Genomic DNA, 23,250 nt, shown 5'->3' with positions numbered 1-23,250 from the left:
ATAACAACGATTATTCGAAAATTCGAAATTCGATGCCCATCCCTACTTCAGACAGACCTTTTTTGTGTCGTCTGAAGTATGTCAAACTGCAATATCAGACTATCTTGGCTCAATTGTTGAGTGTCTTATCAAATAACAAATCATGATATCCCATAAAGCATCCAGGAAGTGAGTCAAACTAAGCAAGTAAACTAAGCAAGGGGGGCGCTTTGTCTGAGGGGAGGGAGGCCCGGTCAGGGTTCTTGCACCATTTACCAAGTCAACTTGAATGCTTTTTAAGACTTTTTATTGTTTTAAGACCTCACCAAACATAATTTAAGACACAAAAAATAATTTATTTGATAGAAAATAGGGTTGGGCGATATGGACAAAAAAAAAAAATATCTGGGTATTTAAGCCCATCATATTATTGTTAAAATGTGCTGAAAACATATATATATGAAGAAAAAAGTACTGATACTCACTGAAATCATTTAGTCTCAGATTGTGACTCTCCCTGGTCTAAAAGAACGCATTGAAATTGATTTATTTTTGTGGGCCTTCTTTCTGTTCCTCATTTGCAGGCGTTCTAAGAAAACGCCACAGACCTCATGGCAAGTTGACATTAGTGACTTTGATCGTAAAAAGAGGCACGACTATGAATTCTGTGAGAAGCACAATACAGCACTTTTTTTATTGTTCATAAATGCTTAAGTGAAAAATGAAACATAAAACAAAACAAATACACACACAACTTTGAGGATCACAAATTAAACACGCTGGTCTTTGTAGGCATCAGTAAATGTGTTTACTGTCCAGTCTCGTGGGGGGGGGGCAAAGATCAGGTTAAAATGTGAGAAGAAGAGACAAAAGCAAATACAGGCTAGGCTACTGAGCACAGGGCTGCCAAAAAAATTCACTGAAATGCTCCTGTACACCAACAAAGATCGAGAGAATGAGAACGTCATGGTGAGCCATTCCTTCAGTAGAACCCAAAGCATTAACTCCAAATTTGGGAGAGAGAGAGAGAAAAAATACAATACAAAAATAAAATCAAGTTAACGGCAAAGAACAAAAGCAATCAATTCTGTTATTTCATTTGCATTTATATATAGATATATTATTTCGCCCCCAAAAAAACTATGTTTTTTGTTAAAAAATAAACTTGAAAGAGAACAAGAAAATACCAGCCACCAAAGCGACACCTATTGTTTACCAAACCAATGTAGAACATAATGAGGCTACCTTGCACACAGGTAATAGCAAATATTTTAAGGGTACATATACGGCAACTTCTGTCCAAACATGTCTAAAAGACTGTACAAATATACACTACCTACCCCAGTATAACTACATGAAAAATTTTGGATTTTTAAGATTATCTGGTCAGCTTAAAAGCTAATAACTCACAACAACCCCAATGTTTTGAAGCCACAAGTATACGTTCAGTGGCTAACTCAACATGAATAAGTACTCCGCTCAATGTAGTATATAGAAGGCAAAAAAAACATCGTTTTCTATCGTTTGGTGTGACTTCACGGTTGTCTTCTCTGTAGTACCTCGCCCTCCCACTTGGGGAAGAAGAAAAAAAATTAAACCGTTCACAAATCTCTTCTCGTGATTTCCTAGCTGCTTGTTGTGTCCTGCCAAAAAGCGTGACATTGGCCTTTGAATGTCACTGGATGGCTTGTGTGGAGTGAAAGGACAGAGTTCTCTCCTTGTCACTCTCCCCTTCACGGATGTCCGTCTCAATGAGACTGGGCAAGTGTCCTTCAGTTCAGGTGAGGCAGAGTTGTTGGCGTGGATCAGATCCCAAGTCTCTCTCTCTCTCTGTGTGTGACCGTGTGGTTTGATTTGTGTCAGTGTTTGGTCAGGCCTGTCAAACCTGCTGTTTGCCAAGTTGGGCCGCGTCTCGCCTGCTTCGTGCGGACGATGGTACAAATTTGGGAATAATGATGGGTAGACTGTCCCTCCCTTTAGCAGCCTGTCTTGCCGGGCTTTTCTGTGTCGGCCCAAAGCCATTCTCTACATGTGCGCTATCTTCCTCATCGTCATCATCATCGTCGTCGTCATCCTCATCATCATCGTCGTCATCTTCATCGTCGTCATCGTCGTCGTCTGAAACGCCATCTCCATCTGAAATAACCTTGGCCTCCGTCCCTGCCTCCACTCCCTCCTTAGCTCCAGTAAGCCGCTGGTTACCATGGAGATGCACCTCTCCCCCTTCCTCCCTCTCATCCTCCTCCTCTTCCTCATCCTCATCACTGTCAGAGTCAATGGCAATCGGCTCAGAAAGGTCTAGGGGCTGGAATTTCTGTACTAAGGTGCTGTTGATTGTCGTGGTTTGGTCTCTGCTGGCGCCGTTGGGTTTGCTGCCAGACGGCGTCGCTTTAACACCTGCCCCGCTCCGGGCCAGCGCCCCCTTTGGCGGCGGCGCCACATCGCCGTTAGCGGCTATCAGCTCCCTGTGTCGGCGGAGAGCCCGCTCCGACACGCCCACGCGCGTGCTGGACGTCCGCCTTTTGCTACGTCGGCCCTCGCGCGCGCCGCCGTCCTGCGCCAAATCCAGCTCGTGGGACAGTTTGCTGACCTCGTGCATGTCGAAGCCCAGCAGCACGCTGGCGCTCTGCGTCTCGCAGTCCTGCACGCACTTCCTCCTCCTGTTGACAAAGTGGCTGGAGATGTCCGACTTCCAGAGCCACAGGCTGGCCGCCAGCTTCTCCACCTCGCGCTGCGTGGGGTACGGCGCCTCGTTGAAGTACTTTGTGAGGAACGCCTTCCTGGACTCGTACGACTCGTCCTCGTGACCTTTGGGGTCGAGAGCCAGGGTCACGGGCTCGTCGGGGTTCTCCACGTAGGCGGAGCCGCCCGGCGGGTAGGCCCGTTCCCCGGGCGGCCCCCGCCTCCGTCGTTTCGGTTGACTAGAGTCCGAGCCGTCGAAGCCGGCCCGCTTGAGGGAGCTGCTTTGGGCCTGGCTGACCCGAGAGGAGGGGGCCGGCCGGCTGTCCTGTCCGTTCTGGGTTTTCCCCACGCCGCGACAGTGCACCAAGTGCAGGGTGATGGTGGAGGCGGTCATGTTACTCGTATACACCCCCAAGCAGTGAATGCACTTGTAGGTCAGTTTCTTTTCAACGGGGTGGACAGTCTGAATCACCTGGTGCCTCTCTCTCAGGTGGTGGGCCAATGCGTCGGAGATGGGGCCCTTGAGGATGGAGAAGCAGAGAGGACACAGGGTCTTGCCCACGTCCTTCTTGTAGGGCACGGCTGCCTGTGGGACACCCTTGCTTGGAGTGCTGTCAGCAGCCTCTGAAGGCATCTTAGGAGGCAACCTTTTGCCCGATGTCAGGGAGCCGGTCGCGATCGGCAACACCGAGACGCCGCTGTTGTTCTGAGCGTGAAACGCCACCGACTCCTCCGGCGCGTCCCTCATGTTGTAGGTGGTGACGATCAACTGGACGTTCTTGGGGTTGCCCTGCTGCAGGGTGAGGTCAAAGGTCAGGGGAGAGTCTGTGCGGGGGCCGACGGTCTCGTCCGGGTGCGAGAGACGCATGTGGGCCACCATCTTCTCGACGTCGTTGAAGGTGGCCCGGCAGTGCGGGCAGGACAGGCCGTGGATGAGCATGTGATTGAGCAGCGTGTCGCTGGGCAGATAGCGGTTGCAGTAGAGACATTTGCTGGTGAAGTTGTGGATTTTCATGATGTAGTTGGCCACGGCGGGCACCTTCTCCGCCTTGTGCTCCTTCTCAAAGTGAGAGCTGTACACGTTCTCGGGGAAAAGCTCATTGCAGATGGTGCAGATCTTCCACTTCTGGGTGTAAGATGTCCCGAGGACCGAGGAGCCGCCTTTCTTGCCCGTGACAGAGGCCACGGTGGTGGCCGCTGCCTGGACGCGGGAACCCAGCGAGTTGGATTTGAGGGAGGAGGAGGCGTTGACCACAATCGGACTCCGCAGGCCGCCGCCGGAGATGAGCTGCTTTGCCGCGTGCGAGTGCTGGGGCACCGACACCTGGGCGTTCCCGGGTAACGTGATCCTCACCTGCTGGCTGCCGATGGAGAAGGACTGGGTGCTGCCGGGCTTCAGACCCAGCGTGCTCTGCTTCATCCCGGCCAGCAGGCCGTGCGAGTTGAGGCCCGTCTTGGACGGGATGCCTATTCGACCCAGCTGCTGCGAGGAGAGGGGCCTGGTGGTGGCCAGCACCGCGCCTTTGGGACCCATCCCGATGATGGTCCTGTCCCCCAGGGTCTTGTTGGGCACCATGACGACGTTGGCCTTGGCCCGGGGCACCACCACGTTGGTGTGGCCGATCATGGCCGTCACCTGGTAGCCGATCCTCTCGTGGTCCTCGATGACGTGCTGGACGAGCGCCTCGTACGTCCTCGGGACAAACAGGCACTTCTTGCAGTGGATCTGGTTGCTGTTGTTGACGCCGTTGTTGGTGCCGTTCGGCGTGCCGGTCTTCTCCCCCGGCTTGACCAGGTAGGGCTGCGCCACGTGCTGGAAGTGTTCTCGATAGATGTGCTTGCGCACCACGTTGTACAAAGGGTCCCGGTAGGTGCACTTCTTGCAGTAGTACACCGCCTGCTCCACGCTGTCGCCGGTGGTCCTCTTCAGCATGCCGTCCTTCATCATCATCACCCCCCCGACGCCGGCCACCATGCCGCCGGGGCCCTGGCGCACGGCGCTGTTGGGCATGTGGAACAGCTTGATGTGCGTCTCCAGCGTCTTCTTGTTGCCATTGTAAGTGCAGTAGGGGCAGTTGAGCAGGATGCGGCTCTCAAAGTCCTCGCTGTGGACGTTGCGGAAGTGGCTCTTGTACGCCGAGAAGTACTTGGAGGAGAACGGACAGCCGGAGCAGCAGAAAGGCTTCGATCTGTATTCCTGGACACACACACATGTGGGGAAGATGTTAAGTCTTTCGCTTTCCTACTTCCCGAGATCGAAATTAAATCTGGGTGGATTTTTGTGCGTGTCTTTTATAGAGAGCCAAAGTGGAACGTCACTTCCTGCTTCAGCACTGTACCAGAGGTTTTTATCCACCATTTATGTTCCCATAGAAATTTCGTAAAATGCTTATAAAAATAGTTTTACTTGTTCAAACCAAACTGTACATATATATTTAGAAACGGGAGAGATCGCATAACATTTCACTCGGACCAAAACATTCGGGTTTACCTTTTTTTCACGATTTTTTTTTTTTGGTCTGAGTGAAATGTTCTATGGTCTCTCCTGATTCTAAATATAACTGAACCGTTTGGTTTGACCAAGTAAAACTATTTTTATAAGCATTTTACGAAATGTCTATGGGAAAATAAATAGCGGAAGAAAATCTCTGGTACAGTGCTGAAGCAGGAAGTGACGTTCACTTTGCCTCGCTATGGACTTTTGTGTGTTATGTGAACAAAAATAACAATTCAAAATATATCATTCAGATGTCATTGTTGAATAAACAATATGTGGGGGTGTGTTTGTGTGTGCCAGTGTGTCAACGCACCTGAACTTTGGTGTGTGACGGTTCCCACATGCACACGTCATCCCAGTTCGTGTGCTTGATATAGACATCAGGGGGAGTATATTCTTTATAGTCCTATTTAAAAACAAACAAACAAGGAAAACATGATCAATACATTAGTAATGACAGAACAAAACAATCAATCAATAGCATTTAATTAACAAGGATCACACGGTAACCACTACAACCTGAGGAGTAGGGTTGTCAAAAGTATCGATAGTATCGATACTGAAAATTTGAATCGGATACAATACTCATTTGCAACAGGTATCGATAGTATCGAAAGTATCAATACTAAACATTTTAAATTGATACAATACTCATTTGCAACGGTTTCGATACCATCACTGCTTTCTTTTAATGAAAAATCACAGATTTTTCCCTCCCTATCATTGGTGGGTATCTGTTGCTTCAACAAGCTAAATGTGTTCTGATGGCTAGAGCAGAGCCTAATCTGCTGTCTGAGTTCAAAGTTGTATCAGGCCTAGATTATGGAGAAGTGTGCGTCTGTCCATCCATCTGTCTAACTTTATTTTTATGCCTCTTGATGTGTCATCATCCCCCCCTTCCCGTGGTATCGAAAATGGTATCGAGTATCGATATTTTCCTGGGTATCGGTATCGAAGTAGAAATTCTAGTATTGTGACATCCCTACTGAGGAGGTATGCGATCCACGTGGACCTGGTGCAATAACCTCTGCTTGTTTGCTTTCACTTAACACCACAGTCCCTCCCACTAAGTGCTCTGTTTAATTCACATTTTACATAACCAAATGGAAGATGTTTCCCTGTTTATTAAATTTACGCATTTCACCTAAGTGATGTTTCTAACCACCTGAAAGAAAAAAAAGTTAAATATCCAAAATCCAAAAGATATGACTGCGTGAGGCTTTCGGAGCAGTTCCAAGTGCTTGATGTTCTGTCTTAAAGACCCCCTCAAGTCATGGTTCAGGATGTCTATAAAATACTCTACTTTTAATAATCATTTGTGTCTGATGGTTTTTCCCACAAAAAAAGGTGAAATGATCTTGTCAAAATCCCCTCGTTCTCCCTCATTTAAAAATCCAAAGCAACCAATCGGGGTTATCTAGAACATAACTAGCCAATCACAGCATACAACACGGGCTTTCAACACATTCTTACTGGTGACAAACTGACAACAAGAAGGGTTCCTGACCGATCTGCAATATATGACGAGTTGGGAGTGAGAATGTGTTGGGGGGTTTAACTGCTGAATACTGGACAGCGATTGGCTCCAAGATTTGTGATGTCACAAATCTTGCTCGTTGAAAACGGCCTTTTCAGTGAGCTCAGAGAAACTTTCAGCAGATGTTTGTTTAAACAGCCTTCTAGTGTCAAACTCTGCACAGTGAAGCTCAGACATCCAACTGAAGAAACAAGAAGAAAAAACAGATTTTTGACTTGAGGCGGGGGTCTTTAAGTTTGCTGTGTGGTCGAGTCTAACGTTGGTGCCCAAGCCTCTTTAACGTCCTGAGATAAACTGCATGGTGAATCATGCTAAGCTGTCGGAACACGTTGCTCGGCCATTAGGTTGGCTGGAACAGAATGGGGCCATGGCGTAAATGGGGGTAATCGCACCTTATGTAAGCGTATGATATTATTAGGAGTCCAGTGCAGAGGTTCTCACACACAAAGATGGACGCCAAACACCTGGGAGGATGAGGTAGGGGGAAAAAAACATCCATTCTCTTCTCTCCACTCCTTCAGCAGTGCCAGGCACCCCACTGGTGGAGCTTTACCCCCCACAGCAAGCACAATGAAGAAGCAATCTGGGCTCCTACGCTGGCCTTATTACTCACCCAGAAAACACCTTGTGTACAAAATACCCACATGTACTAATGTTAATATGTATCCATGAAAGAGCCATTTTTACACCTCAACAGGAAGCGAAAATTGTGTTGGGAAAAGGAATTGGGGGACAATCAAAAGCATGCTTAGAAATGTAGCAGAGACACTTCAATGCATAATAATGTTGTTTCTTATTATGTTACAGAATAACCAACAAAAACATCCGGGGGCGCGGTCATCGTCATTATCAAAGTGCTTAAAGGGACAGCTCACCCTAAAATCCAAAAGACATATTTTTCCTCTCACCTGTAGTGCTATTTATCCATCTATATCATTTTGGGATAGTTGCTTGAGTTTTGGAGATATCGCCCGCAGAGATGTCTGCCTTCTCTTGAATACAATGGAACTGGATGGCACTCGGCTTGTGGTGCTCGAAGCACCAAAAAAATACATTTGAAACACTCCACAGCATTGTCTCTTTCCAGAAATCACGACCTGGTTACAGTCAAGATAATGCACAGACTTTGTTGTGAGCAGTTTCATGTAGCAACTATTCTTGTTTGCAGTCTCATGTAGGAACTAGCTAGCGGGTGTAGTTCGGTCAAAAGAAAATAGTTCCTCCATGAAACTGCTCATAACAAGGTCTGTGGATTATCTTGAGTAACGGGGTCATGATTTCTGGAAAGAGAGTTGAGTTTTTCAAATGTATTTCTTTGGCACGTTGAGCACCACAAGCCGAGTGCCATCCAGTTCCATTGTATTGGAGAGAAGGCAGAAACTCTGTGGCCGATATCTCCAAAACTCAGGCAACTGACACAAAACGATATACCGGTAGATGGATAAATAGCACTACAGGTGAGAGGGAATATATGTATTTTGGATTTTAGGGTGAGCTGTCCCTTTAAGTCTGGTCACGCTCACCTCTATGTGGTCTTTACAGAACTCCAAGCCGATGTCTCCCAAGACCCTCTTGACATTCTTCCTGGCTTTCCGCAGGCTGGTCAGGTTATTGACAGGGAGCTGGAACATTGTGCCCACCTTGACAGCAGAGACATACAGGTGTCAGCAACAGGTGTGAGAATCACATGACAAACAGCTAGGATTTGGACAGGTGTCTGTTGCTTCATAAGTCAGTAAGCAAACAGTGAGTCTGTTTACAGGACTTGATTGACTTCTTTTGACGACCCTTTTGTATGTTCAACATGGCGCTGCTTTGAGGACGTGGCCCTTTGCCCAGCAGAGTCCAGGGGCTGGTTTCACAAAGATATTTTAGACTGGTGTGTCTGTACTGTTAGGCCAGTCTACATTTTTGCTCATAGATTAGTCTAATGCAAGTTAGACCATTTCACTAAAATAACGACTAATTTTAAGTAGGGCTGCTGCACAATTAATCGTATTTTCATCGCCATCGCAATATGAACAAGCGCAATAAACACATCGCAAAGACTGCCTGAAACGCAATGACTAACAAAAGTGGTTTTATTTACATGCGTCATGCATTCCCACTCAGCGTCTGATCATTTTGTCTTGTGTTGTAAATCCAGCGTACACCTTTCCCTTGCAACAGTGCGCTCCGCCCCTCTGCCAAAGCCCAAACACGCTGTGTGTAGTTTCAGCTAGAGTCAGTGTGTATTTAATTTCTTTATTCAGTGGGCATAAGCTATGTTTGGGGTCTATGTTAGCATTATTAAAGCAGAAAGACATAGGAACAACTGTATAGCTAATATGCATACTTTAATATTTGTTTATTTATCGCAAGTTGCATCGTCATTGGCATTGCTATATTGAACAATGTTATCGCACATCGCAGATTTTCCTCATATCGTGCAGGCCTAATTTTAAGCAATAAAATAAATAAATAAATAGACTCCTTACCCCCAGGCTAACTCAGGCCTTAGACCCACATGTTAGCACGTACTGACAGCAGCCCACCGAGTTAAAAGAGAGAGACTGAGACAAATGACAGCCAAGAGGAGAACACAGCTAACATTCGGTCATTAGGTCAATAATGTCTGTATGATACTTTGTGACAAGGATTTTGGTATATTCAGCCAGTAGCTAGCTAGCTAATGATTTAACGATACAACCTGTGAGGAAGCTAAGGTCTTTGATGCTATGGTCAATGGCCGGATTAACACCCTTTACCGTTGCCGCATTTTAATTTTCATTTTTTATCCTTTTCCTTTTTTAATTTTCCAAGTAAAATGTCCTTGTTGTAACTGGTGAATTCTTCCAAAGGACCAACATTTTCTACTGGAGTAGCTACACGGAGTCGGATGCAGTTACTTTGTCGGCCATTTGTTCTACTCTGAAAAAGAGTCTTCATTTACCCAGAATGCATTGTACCGTAGTCCTGTTTACGATTATAGTCAAGGACTAAACTGCTTGGTGCGGCGGCGGAGTTTAGACGTGTCTCTCTCTGAAGTCGGACTGTATTTGTTATATCTGAAGTGAAGTCATAATAATCAAAGGCTGTCTTTGTGAAACTGGCCCTCAGGTGCCATCAGACACAGCTGGTGCTCATCCAGATGTGCGCAACAGGTTAGCGGACGACACCTGTGTGTCTCGTCACATCTGGAACAGGAGGCTCAAGTCATCAGCCCTTTACAGACATCCAGTGAACTCCTGAAGATATCCAGATGTTACTTGGACGGGGTTTATGTTTGAATGAGGGACATGTAGAGAAACTTTAACGCCACACTGACATCAGCAAAGTACGGTTTTAATGGGCCGATGAGGCTATAAAGTTGACAAATATTTATTGCCGTGAAGTAAAATGTAATCACCAGAAGACATTCAAGAACCCACATGTTGTAACTTTAGATACAACGCTTTGGTTGAAGGCCACAGAATCCAATTAAAGCATCTCTTCTCTCCTTGGACACTTTTCTACTGCATGGTGAAAGGAGGCTAGTCAGTCAGCCAGCCAGCCAGCCAGTCAGTCAGTCAGTCAGTCAGTCAGTCAGTCAGTGTTGTTTGTTAACCATGGCACATCTGCAGTGGATTTCATTCAAAGCATCACCGCTGTGATACTTTTGTAAATGTGCACGCTGCACAACTAATAGGGCTGTGAATCTTCACTGGCCTCACGATTCGATTCATCTGTCAACGATTCGATTCGACTCCACGATGCATCTCGATACAGCTCAAGGTATTGCAGCTCCAAGTATCAAATCCTCAATTTTCTGTATTATTACTGCACATGGCTACTTTTTCATCAATTAATACAAGCAATCAGATCAATATCAAGTCCCTTTTTTACTTAGAAAGTGCTTTAAAATCTGAATGTCAACAACAGGTCAACGCGGTCGTCCGTCAACAATTCGATTCGATTTGATTCACACGTCCGCATCGCGATGCATCGATTATACGATTAATTTTGACACCCCTAACTAACTAAGCTAAGTTGCTAAGCTAAGCAGCGATTCAACCTTTCTCATATCAAGGACCGTTTAGTCCACATTAGAGCCACAGACCCCCCCCCTCCTCCCCATTTGATGAGATTTTGGCTCCCAAACCCAAATCTGAGAATACATTTTTATTGATGATGATTTTTTACAAAGAACTCCCTGACTGTCTGTATTGTAGGTAGAGTAGAGAGATAACAGTGAAAACTATAATCAAACAGCCAATCTCCTACATTCTCTAACTGTGGTAACTTCTTTTACAATGTAAATTAAATAATGGTGAATTTGAACAATTCACCAGATTGCACCGGGAACCCCCTGGAACTCCCTCAAGGACCCCCTAGTGGTCTGATCCCCGGATCAGCTTATTAACACCGGCCAGGCGTCATTTGGCTCTGAACAGATAGGTGCCAAGACCCTAACGGGTGAGATGAGATTCAGTGGGTCTGGACAAAATGCAACTGGACAAAGCAGCCCTCCTCCTGTTGATTAGGTGTTACATCACCAACAAATCAGGTTCACCGCACGTCTCAAAGCTGCCGGTATACCTATTACTAACACAACGAAGCACTGCTTCTTTAACCCACTGGACAGTGGCTGGCCTAACTTCTCTGTTCAAATCAAAACTTCCTGTATTAAGGTCAAAGGTCAACGATGCATGATGACCTAAAAACAGCACTGTGGAAAAACAAACCGCACGGTCCCAAACAATTCCTGTGTGAACACCTCAGCTATTTCCCTTCTAGAAAATCACCACCAAATAGACAGTGGTTCCACTAACTATTGGCCAATTGGAGAGCTGCGAGACAACAGGGGAGAGGCAGAAACGGAGACAATGTCCGTCTGCCTGTCTCACTTCCTTGTCTGTCTTACATTCAGGCACACAGACAAGAAAGCGGGTGGGTGGGTGAATGCACGCAAGAGAGAGACACAGAGAGAGAGAGAGAGAGAGAGAGAGAGACACACACAGAGACAGAGAGAGAGAGAGAGAGAGAGAGAGACAACCTCACCACTTCCCCTCTCTCCCTCCCCGTTCTGCTTCCTCCCATTGCTTGTAGATGGCGCTAGAGAGGGCGGCTGCCTGCCTCCATTATGTAAGCCTCCCTCTACTCTGCCTGCCCCCTTTTCTCCCTTGCCTCGCAATGCAAATCACAGAATGGCGCCTCCTATTGAGTCAGCAGCAGCCTCTACAATATGTCTGCAGTGGAGGGGAGGGGAGGGGGAGGCGAGGGGAGGGGAGGGGGGAGGGAGGGGGGGGGGAGGGAGGAAGGGGAGGGACAGAAGCAGAGAGACGAGGGAAGGGGGAGGGGAGGGTGAGACAGCGAGTGAGTGAGAGAGAGCGAGAGAGAGGATGAGGAGAGAGGGAGGGCGAGCGAGGGAGCTGGGAGGAACAGGAGAGGGGGGGGAGTGCAGGGGAGGGGGAGGCGAGGGGAGGGGGGGAGGGAGGGAGGAAGGGGAGGGACAGAAGCAGAGAGACAGGGAAGGGGGAGGGGAGGGTGAGACAGCGAGTGAGAGAGAGAGAGGATGAGGAGGAAGGGAGGGCGAGCGAGGGAGCTGGGAGGAACAGGAGAGGGGGGGAGTGCAGGGGAGGGGGAGGCGGGGGGAGGGAGGGAGGGATGTTGGAAGGGAGGAAGGGGAGGGACAGAAGCAGAGAGACGAGGGAAGGGGGAGGGGAGAGGGTGAGACAGCGAGTGAGAGAGAGAGAGGATGAGGAGAAAGGGAGGGCGAGCGAGGGAGGGAGCTGGGAGGAACAGGAGAGGGGGGGGGAAGTGCAGGGGAGGGGGAGGGCGGACAGACAGGCTTGAGAGGGAGGGTGAGGGAGAGAGGGAAGAGGGGGAGGGGAGCCAGTGAGTGAGAGAGAGAGAGAGCGAGAGAGAAGAGGGTGAGAGCAGGAGGGAGGGGGGGGGGGTGATGAAGGAAAGGATAGGCGAGGAGGCTAGGGGGGAAAACAGCCAAGGAGAGAGCGGGTAGGAGGGAAGGGAGGGAGAGAAGGAAGGAGAGGAGAGGAGGCTGCTCCATGCTGCCTGGTAGAGAAGCGTTTTCTCCGGCTTCCACTGTGGGGGGGAAAAGGAGAAGTAATGAAGGCCTAACACACCTTTAACTGCCCCCCAAACCAAGCTCCCCTCGTGCTCACCAACTCCTCCACAATAACATGATAACCTGTGCACTTGGTGACCCTGTGATCGATACTGTTTACAGTTATCCTTTAAGGTGTAGTCATCAATATTTGATGAGGGGGAAGGCTAGGGGCGACATCAATAACAGTCACTTTTGACTCCAGATACCAGAAAAGTTTGGGATGCTCAAAAGGAGCTGCCTGTGTACCTTTTCACACCTGGGTTCGGTTGGGTCACTGGACAGGACAGGAGCACCTGTCAGTGGCCATTACCCATAACAACAATATGTTGAGGGGTGTGTGTGTGTGTCTCTCTCTCTCTCGTGGGTGGTCGTGGTTTTCATGATGCTCTGCCACTTGCCTTGACCAGCTGACATCCATGTTTCCGCCCCCCCCCCCCCCCTACCTACCCCACGTCCCCCCGGATCAAACGCGAGGCGTGAGCGCATCACGACCGACCCCGGTGTCACCAGCCCGCTCATGTCGTTTTGGAACTATTGATCAAATTATGATCTCTGTGCTATTTTGATTTATTTGAAGGGGAAACTAACATTAACCGGCGGCTATCATAATTATGACATGTTATAAACAGTGATCGTGAATTGTGATCGGAGGCGTTTGTTCAATACAAAACTCTCAATGTAAGCTAAAAGTGGACTTTCTACATTCGCTATATTCCGGGTTTTTTTTGCATTCAAAATGTTAGCAACATCATGTCATCGTAGCCGCTAACTGTCATACCACCATACAGTCCTCGTGGGTCTGAATATGATCTTAAATCAACATCTGGCAGTATCCGGATCAATAGCTTTGGACTAGGGAGCTGTTGCCACTGACAAAGAAGGGGAAACACACCGCACTAGGTTAGCATGCTGCTTGCTAACTCGCACCAACAACATGAGCTTATCAAGACTGCTCTTGCCGTGTTTCTAACCTTGGTTTTTCCACAACAAAAGGATAACTGCCCCGAGTCCCATTTCGCCAAGTCAGATAACGTTATGGAGAAACCTACACAAGTCATTCAACTTGAGATTATTTTGAACCTCTCTGACCCGTAGAAATACAACAACGTTAGCTATCATGACAGCCCAAGTTTAGCTTCTTTAGTTCATCGCCAACCATCATCGCAGCTAGCGAAAGCTAACAGCGAACACAGAGTGAACGTTAGCTTGCTTCCTAACGTTATGCTCAATAATATATGACAGACAAGTTTACCTGCTTTCACATCCAGTGCTCCCGAGTGAATTATGTCACCTCAGTGTAACTGAGGGGCGATGTAGTACACTTTCACTTCGTTCTGCTTCCTCTTAACCTAGCGTTATATATCCTTTCAACTGACCACTAACGTTAGCTTCCCGGGGGAGAACCAGCCGCCTGTCCGTTTGGTCTACCCTCCAAACCCGACTCTTCCTCGCAGACACGGGGTATCCTTCTCCCTCTGGTCGGCAAACGGGAATAGAATATAGCCAGCAGACCTCATTAGACTATTAAAACCTCCATTCCTCCGGGTGGTGGATGTGGACAGACGTCCTGGTGTTGAGAATTACAACCGGCGTCTACCCTCTTAAGAAAAACGCCTAAACTCTTCTTATGGTTATCTGGCTACTGGTAAAGCGTTGCTCATTCTCTTCTCTCTGACAGACAATACACCCCTAGCCTAGAAACTGCCCTATCCAAAATGGCGCAAATAAAAGGGGCGGAAGTGACATCTATCTGATTAGCATAATAATCTCATTGTGAGATCCTCAGGCCGCCGCTCATTAAAACTCCTGATTGGTCTGTATTCCAATTTAGACAATTAATTAAACGTCCTCCTATCGACGCTATCGCGCCCCTCTATGACTGCGGTAGGCGGCCTAAACATCTCCAGTTTCTATCGAGTCTGTGGGGTAAACAAGCTAGAGCTGTAGTTACCGAGCTTCGCCGACAGCGGGCGTCCTAGTGGGTCGGGCTTCTCCGACTTGGGCGCATGCGCGGGTGGGGTGACTACATCTGGCGCCCTCCCCCTGCAGTGGGTCGGATGTGTACACTGCCTCAGCACTCACGCGGCCTCGGAGTGGTATATCCATGGTTGAGCCAACGGCAGGTGGCGCTGTACTGAGCTGGAGTTCCCCCATTCTGGTGAAACCGGCCGGGACTACTTTCCTGAGCAGTGCTTGGGGCAAGCCTGCAGGCAGTGTGTCCTCTTATCTCCTCTGCCCCTCTTTGGCATAGCAAGCCCAGTGGAGAGGAGGGGGTGAGCGATCATGTGACCACTGCTTTTCAATGGTTAATTGAGAGTTAATTGCGGTTTGATCTTTGATCTTTCCTCATCGTTGTCTCTCATGAACCTCAGGTGACCCTTGGTATGACATGTTCAGCACAGTGTTTAGTGAAGTATTGAACATTATTTGATCTACTGTGAGTGTGAATGTTTAACATCTTCCTCGAACATCATCATCAAGAACGTCTGAGGTTATCATCAATCTGGTGAACCTTGGAATAACATCTTCAGTAGTGTGTGTGTGTATGAAAGACGGAAGACGAGAATCAAAGAGAGTGGGGAAATAAGAATCTCATTATTCAACTAACATCTTCTAACATATTCCTTTATCATCATCACCGCCATCATCATCAGACCCCAGCTGATCCAAGCGCCGACCTTTTATACTGAAAGCGTGTCCTTCAAGTTCAGAGTGACTTTAACATTCTTTGGGGGAGCATGGGTCAGTTACCTGGCTGTGTCCAGTCACCAACATAAACAGCCACTCCTCCCCGTCACTTTGTGCTTCGCCTTGTTCACTGAATATCAACGAGAAGCTGGTCTAGGAAAGAGCAGAGGGAGGGGCTGCATATATTTTATATACCGTCTACAGGGGTCATTTGTCCAACCTGGGTCCTAAAGGAGGAACTTGTTCTCTCACCTTTGGACCTGGGCTCACAGAAATATGCTCTCCTATCATGAGAACCAGCAATATCCCCAGAACTATTTTAGGTTCTGGTCTATGGTGATGCAGGCTCTAGAAAATCCATGATCCGAAGAAAACAGCCAACAACCGCATATGTTAACAAACATAAACTATTTAATTTCATACAAACAATCACAGGTCTACTATGTTAGTGCCAAGTTCAGTCAGTCTGTATTTGGAATGATAAGACACTATGCACTTTGCTCAAATTTCATAAAGGAGGGTGATAGGTATGTGAAGCATTACTTTCAGTTTGCCCCTGGTAACTATTGTTGACTTGGGAAATATTTCCCATATTTGATGCTAACAAAAGGCATGTCTACCTTTCATTGGCCTTCATGTCACTTCCTGACCTCAGATAGCCAACTGCAGCCTCTTCAATCCTGACACAACTACTGTATTTTTACGTCAGCAACCTCTTAAGAGCGAACGGAATATGACTGTGGGACGTCCGAAACTCCGAATCGAAGACCTCATTGATCATGTCGTCGCGAAGAGTGTGAGCAGTCCTTTCAGGAACGATACGATCTCGTTCCCTCCCAGCTTGGACTCTCCGTAAACTCGATCCACAAAGGAGATCGGTACCTGTTGTCGGAAGGAGAGAAGCAGATAAGAAGAGATAAGACATGTCTCCCACTGTCCCTTCATTCCATATGCTGCTGTCCTATCATATTGGCAGACGCTGTGCTACGATGTCAGGTTGCTGCCAATTTCTACAAGACATTCTTGTACATTTATTGTACTTTGTGAATGAAGAGATTCTGATGTTAAGCAATGGGATGCTGCAGCAGTATGTTGTATTCTGCTTTCCACTCTTCTTCTATGGTTCTAAGATGGAATACAGTGCCATCTGGCAATCTATATGGTATATTATTATACACTCTTCTTCTATGGTTCTAAGATGGAACAGAGTGCCATCTGGCAATCTAGGTATATTATTATTATTATACACTTGAAGGTCAAAACCTGGCTTTCGCGACAACTTAAATGCATAAGAACCGCAGCCTGCTAAGATTAATTATGTGACTGAGTGTTGTTGTCGCTTTTTTTGCTCTTTGCTTGTTGTAATGTTATTGAAATCTGTCTAATGTTTCATCTCGTGCTTAGTGATCAGTTTTATTGTTTGAGTCTGCCGGGCCATTCAGTCTTTCGCCATGGAAGGACCACAATGGAAATAAGTCTGTGACTTTGTTGTGCCAGCCTTGTCAATTCTTAAAGCTATGATGTATTTATTGTATTATTGCTTTTTCTATTGTCAAATAAAATAAAATCAATTATATGGTTCTAAGATGGAATACAGTGCCATGTGGCAATCTATATAGTATACACTGTTCTTCTATGGTTCTAAGATGGAATACAGTGCCATCTGGCAATCTATGGTATATTATTATTATTATTATACATTTGTAGCATTCATAGCCCAACACACAGATGCAGGGAGGACTTTATGCACCTAGGATTCTTTGCAAACAGGGTTCCCACAACTTCTTAAACATCAAATTCAACGACTTTCTAGGCCCTATTCCCTCAAATTCAAGGACTTAACACAGCATAGTTTGAGACATAGATCAAGGTTAATTACTGTTACAACACTGATGATTTGTATAACGAGAACTAGCAGGCTTTACAGAAGCCCGCAGATTCCAAAGAGAGGGGCTTGTGTGAATACTTCTCAACTGTGCTGTGTTAGAACAATTTACTAACATCTCAAGTAAAAATAATAATAAATCAAAAATAACTTCAATTTCTATTCTTGGACAAAATATATAAATTCAAGCACTTTCATTGACCCATGGCTGATGTCTATTTTCAAAAACCTTCTCAGGGCCTTGATTTGTTTTCTCAAATTCACAAACTTTCCGTGATTTCAAAGCCCCGTGAGAAGAACCCTGTTAGAAACACGAATGGACGAACAAATGAGGCCCCACCTCTCCGATGGTGTAGTTGAGCTGTCTGGCTCGGACGATCATCTCCATCTGAAAGACGTAGCCTTTGGACACACACCGCTCAACCAGGCTCTCCAGCACCTTCCTCTTGTACAGCCTGTAGACACACACAAGACACAACAGGGCTGAGGCAAGAGACAAGAGACAAAACACACACACACACACACACACACACACACACACACAATTTAATAACGGTGTCTTCCACTTATTTCAGGAGCGTCCTGGGCCACTTGCCTGAAGCTGCCTGTGAGGTCTGAAGCACCAGGTCTCAACAACACTTGCGTCACAAAGTTGGCTCCTCGACTGTGAGCGAGCGAGCGAGAGAGGGAGAGAGAGGAGGGGGGAGAAAGAGAGAGAGAGAGAGGGGGAGAGAGGGAGAGGAGGGGGGAGAAAGAGAGAGAGAGAGAGAGGGGGAGAGAGAGAGAGAGAGAGAGATGAAGGAAACATTCAGCAATACAGGGAAGTGGAAAGGGAAGAGAATGCAGCATTTATAGAGGCAAAGTGAACGTCACTTCCTGCTTCAGCACTGTACCAGAGATTTTCTTCCGCAATTTATCTTCCCATAGACATTTCGTAAAATGCTTATAAAAATAGTTGTACTTGGTCAAACCAAATGGTTCAGCTATATTTAGAATCGGGAGAGACCATAGAACATTTCACTCGGTCCAAAACAAAAAAACATTGTTAAAATATTTTCTTTAAACCCGCATTTTTTCCAACGTTTTGGTCCGAGTGAAACGTTATGCGATCTCTCTTGTTTCTAAATATATCTGTACCGTTTGGTTTGAACAAGTTAAACTATTTTTATAAGCATTTTACGAAATGTCTATGGGAAAATAAACGGCGGATGAAAATCTCTGGTTCCACTTTGGCTCTCTATTTCCAGTCACCTGATGATTTTCCTGCGCACATCCCAGCCGTACACGCCCCCGTTCCCTTTGTATCTGGTACCAGACACCAGGTCGTAGTCGCCTTCTTTCTGCAGCCTGTCGGGACAAAACAAAACCAAAACACTCTTTTAAACAAGAGATTCAATAGTACACAATGTCTTAGTGAATGTGTGAATGAACACAAACAAGTACGAGGAGTTCCTTTATCTCAACCTTCAGATATTAATTTTGCACTTTATATATGAAGACTGAATTAAAATATAGTCCAATAAACAACATCACAAGATAGGAAATGAAAAATTGAGATGGACTTACTCAATAAACTCGGCGATAAATTTAGGCTGAAAGCAAAAGAGAATAACACAAATCAAATGTCATGCCATACAAAAAGAAATAATACCAACAGAGCTGTTTTCTGACCATTTTTTAAAGCATATTTCTCAAAAACGGTAGATCAAGTTGAATTTTCAGTCTGACCAGGAATAGAGTTGATAGCGAAAACAGATCATGCAATGTAAAGTCACTCCTCAGGTCCAAATGCTACTTCTGATGTCATTCAAAAACTAGCTACGGAAACTGCTCCATCTGTGGTGTGGCTGTCTATCACCTGCCACAAGGCTGGCAGGGTTTCAGGAGTGGGAAAAGGCTAATGAGTGGGCGTGGACCTATACAGTCCCCGCCCTGAAGCTCCACGCACATGATGAGAGAGGTCGGCGTCCATAATGATGATGAAGTTCCCTGTGGCGTGCTTCATGCCGTGAACGTAGGCCGTCCCTGTGAGAAGAAACAAGCAGCAGATAGTCGAGGAGGTTGGATACTATTGCTGTATCAAGGAACCACACATGTGTCAAGCTGAAGATGTTTCGGGTGAAAGGTGACTATGTTCTGTTATAGTAAACTTGAGTCCCCCCCGAGTCCCCCCCGATTTTATATCCCATTTTTATCCCCCATTAGTGCTCATTTTAATTTATTTATCCTGGTTGCTGCTCCACCGTCTGCCAATCTGGGGAGAGCCGAAACTGGCTCCATGCTTCCTCCGCGACATGGGCAGTAGCCAGCCGCTTCTTTTCACCTGACAGGGGAAGCTTCACCGGTAGGACATAGCACGTGGGAGGTTCACGCTATTCCAACCAGTTCCCCTCCCTCCGAACAGGCGCCCTTTAATGACCAGAGGAGGCACCACATCAGCGACCAGGATATTGCATGTTTTGGTGATGGGGTTCCTATATGAAGGAAACCCCCGGGGGGCACGGGGAGAACATGCAAACTCCACACAGAAAGGCCCTTTTTGACAACCCCACCCGGGCGGTGGGCACTTGAGGACATGCGGACGGGCACGCATTCCTTCAGCGCTCACAGCGTCCCAGGTGGGAATCGAACCCAGGACCTTCTAGCTGTGAGGCGACAGCGCTTACCACTGCACCACCATGCCCCCGGAAACTTGTGTCTCTTCAACCTATTCTGATCAAAATCTCGTCAACAGCTTCAGAGCTATTTGTCTTGTTTGTGTTTGTCGAATTGTCGAGATTTTGGTCACAATTGATCAGTTAGATGGAAAACTGGTCCGGTCCAGGTCGAAAAAGACCACTTACCTAAGCCTAATTTCTTTGCTCTTGGTCGAAGAAGCTGAAACATGGAACAGAGAAATATTTTGCTTATATCATTTGTTTACTACTAGAACTTGGTGTATGGGGAAAGTATTATTACTTCATTTTCTATAAAATATGCTTTCCTTATATGCCACACCAGTGATACTGTGACATAGCTACTGTCTGTTTGTGACTTTCTGTCTCAGTTATGTCAGTGTAAAAAGGCAGTGCTAGTGATAAGGTGTGACCCTGATGCCAGCATACTGGAGGAATGAGTCTTATCTTACTATCTTATCTTCTCCATAGATTTTCTGTAACTGCTCCGCCACCTCCAATGTCCCGTCTGGGCTTCCGTCGTCAATGACAATGATCTCGTAGTTAAATCCACTGTAACACAACAATCACACCAATAGTACATACAGGGCCGTTCATTTGAAAGTACTGAAAATACATTGCGCTGTGCATTTCTACACAGGCGTCTAGACAGATGCAGTTACCTTATTATAGCTAAAAACAAGGTGCCGAACTACAAATCTGGTTTAATGACAGCTCATCACTCTTGGTCTTGCCACAGCACATAACGTTAGCTAGCACTAGCCTGCCGAACAGATTGAAAACACCCACCTTTCACCAAAATATTTCACCAAAAGCCACACAATCAAAGGTAGGTTCTCCCGCTCGTTGTACGTGGGTAATAATACAGAATATTTGTCCACATCTTCCTGATTTCGTTGTGTAGTTTTTCGACTTGCCATGGCTACTCGACTCTACTGTTCTGTGGTCAAAATGCATAAATCTACCAAGAAGAGCACAATCACTTCCTGTTTACTGTTTTCAAAATAAAATAACGTGTTTTCACCTTTAAATTTTTTCAAGCTGCTATAGATAAGCAATAACTAACCTATCTAACCTGTTAAAATTTTTGCAGGGCCCTTCCCCATGGCGGAAGACTTATGATGTCTGGCAGTACCAGAACCTCTCGTCACAGCGACAGCTTCTACCCAACTGCCATCCGCCTCTTCAATGACACCCGAAAGCACCCACAAATCAGGACTTTGTAACCCCCCCAATCACTGTGCTGCATACTTGTACACAAATTTAAAAAATACACATACTTGTGCACAAATTCCTTGATGGTAATGTGATTGCTTACTATGGCTATTGAAATATCTCTAAATTCCCAACAAGTGCCAAATTACAATTTCGATATGGGTTCTATTGATCTAAGACAAGCTATCATTTATAGCAGCAAAGTGCAATTTTGTGGGCCATTGACATATTTTATTGTGAAAGCCAAACCGGGAATAAAATGGCAGCTCATTGCTTTTAACTTCACTTGGCCAGTTTGGACCGTTGGTGCTCACCAAAACATACACCAGTGGAAACAATGAATTCTTTATTCAACATAAGTTCCGACCAAATTCACAAGTTGTTGAAAGGAATTCAGCAGGGTGGTTTTCTGACAGGGTAACACAGCTTGATTTATGATTATGAAAATAGAGATTTCATTAGAGCAGATGCATATTAATGTGATTTTATTGACACAATCAAAAACATACAATAAACACATTTTCTCTCTCTCTCTAACACACACACACACGCACGCACGCGCACGCACACACACACACACACACACACACACACACACACACGCACACACACACACACACACACACACACACACACACACACACACAGAGCTGAGATACATATTATAATGCTTGTAACCTAAACCCATAAAATGTAAACATGGATTACCAATGAGAATACATACAAAATATCATACAGAAATAACTGCACACAGTAAATATAATTATAATAAAAAATATACAAATTATCATACACATACCAACCAATTCTCACAGTATCATTTATATCACGGAACAACGATCTTTTTACACCATGGCCTTTGCATTTTCAGCATCCTTGAGGCAGTTAAGGTTAGAAGAGCACATCAAATAGGCAGGAGTGTAGCTTTGAAAACGCAAAGGTAGCTATACTACTTGGCATTGATACGTGTTACAGTGCATGGATACAAAAACACAAGTCAGTTACAAAAATAAACATTTTCAGTGCGACGATGAGTTATGTTCCTTAATAAGACACTGTCAGTCTATCAAAACACTATCCTATGTTAGAAAGTTTCCTTCCTGTATCGTTTCCTTTTTCCACGTATTGGGCAGAGCTTGTGAAGCTCCTAGTCAGTCACTGGCAAGTTCAACACACCAGTCTTCTTCGGTGGTGCTTTTATTCTAGCCCCGGTCTTTAGTCTATCCGTCGGCTCCGGTGGAACCATTGTCACTTCAAACGGAGGAGGATCATAATTGGACCTGCACCTGCCCGTCGTTACCTCACCATCGCAGCCTGCTTACTGCTACGCTCTCAAAGCTGGTATCCATAATAAGGGTCTTCTGTGGGAAAAGAAGAAAACATAACAATCAATTAACAATTGTATTACCTAGCTCAGTCAACACTGTTACCACCCACACAGTAGATTGAGATTCTTATGTAAAACCCCTGTGAAATGTTGGAATATTATAAAGTGTTTTTGCATTTTTGTGAACAGACAATATTTAACGTCACAAATAATACAATTACATATTCCGCCTGTATTACGGTTGAGAACTTATTTTATATTTCATCATAATATAAAATAGCATTTAGAAGCAAAGTAAACCAACAGTAAATGGAGGAACCCTCTGCCTGCAGCTTGACCAAACACACTTGATAAAGGAAAAATGATAGGAGCAAAAATAGGTCAGGTAAAGTTCCCAAATCGCTGATTCCTGTGACATTCATAGAGTCATATAGGAGTGTAATAAGGCTTTTACAGCTTTCTCCTTGCTTTGAAGTGTTCCAAGGATCCTCTTAGAAATCTTAAAGCCAATGAGATGTGGATGGACCCGCATCAGTGTACTGTAATATTCGTGGGCAGTGGTGTTAAGGGGTATAATTGAAACCAGTAGCTTAGCTTACCTGTCTGCGGTGGAGGCTGCTGCTGGCAGCCTCCACTGCTGTCACACACACCCGGGGGTCCGACCTCGCCCGGCTGGC

The 23,250-nt window shown here is 46.0% G+C and overlaps 3 protein-coding genes across 3 annotated transcripts in view; all 3 read right to left on the bottom strand.

Moving 5' to 3' along the window:
• Positions 1-650: 650 nt before the first annotated feature.
• Positions 651-14,439, bottom strand: adnpb (activity-dependent neuroprotector homeobox b). The gene is made up of 4 exons (XM_083656628.1): positions 14,036-14,439; positions 8,219-8,335; positions 5,472-5,564; positions 651-4,858 (listed from the first exon to the last, which is right to left on the bottom strand). The coding sequence occupies exons 2-4, from the start codon at positions 8,324-8,326 to the stop codon at positions 1,859-1,861; spliced, it is 3,201 nt and encodes a 1,066-aa protein (XP_083512754.1). The 5' UTR covers positions 8,327-8,335; positions 14,036-14,439; the 3' UTR covers positions 651-1,858.
• A 1,421-nt stretch (positions 14,440-15,860) lies between these two features.
• dpm1 (dolichyl-phosphate mannosyltransferase subunit 1, catalytic) lies at positions 15,861-20,969 on the bottom strand. Its single transcript, XM_083657047.1, has 9 exons — positions 20,821-20,969; positions 20,484-20,583; positions 20,200-20,233; positions 19,305-19,381; positions 18,923-18,948; positions 18,608-18,703; positions 17,952-18,020; positions 17,697-17,811; positions 15,861-16,353 (listed from the first exon to the last, which is right to left on the bottom strand). Exons 1-9 carry the CDS (start codon positions 20,949-20,951, stop codon positions 16,249-16,251), a joined length of 753 nt encoding a protein of 250 aa, XP_083513173.1. The 5' UTR covers positions 20,952-20,969; the 3' UTR covers positions 15,861-16,248.
• An 805-nt stretch (positions 20,970-21,774) lies between these two features.
• LOC310794919 (collagen alpha-1(XX) chain-like) overlaps positions 21,775-23,250 on the bottom strand; it is a 104,225-nt gene continuing 102,749 nt past the window's right edge. The window contains exons 41-42 of the mRNA XM_083656953.1: positions 23,173-23,250; positions 21,775-22,607 (exon numbers count right to left, since the gene is read on the bottom strand). The exon at positions 23,173-23,250 is cut by the window's right edge and continues 87 nt beyond it. Coding sequence (XP_083513079.1) covers positions 22,579-22,607; positions 23,173-23,250 — 107 coding nt within the window. The 3' untranslated portion in view covers positions 21,775-22,578. The remainder of the gene's footprint in view (positions 22,608-23,172) is intronic.

This window comes from Poromitra crassiceps (genome assembly GCF_964638095.1).
Source record: "Poromitra crassiceps genome assembly, chromosome: 20".
In the NCBI taxonomy this organism is placed as follows: domain Eukaryota; kingdom Metazoa; phylum Chordata; class Actinopteri; order Beryciformes; family Melamphaidae; genus Poromitra; species Poromitra crassiceps.
Note: the sequence above shows the minus strand (reverse complement) of the source record. Positions and strands in the feature narration are given on the sequence as shown.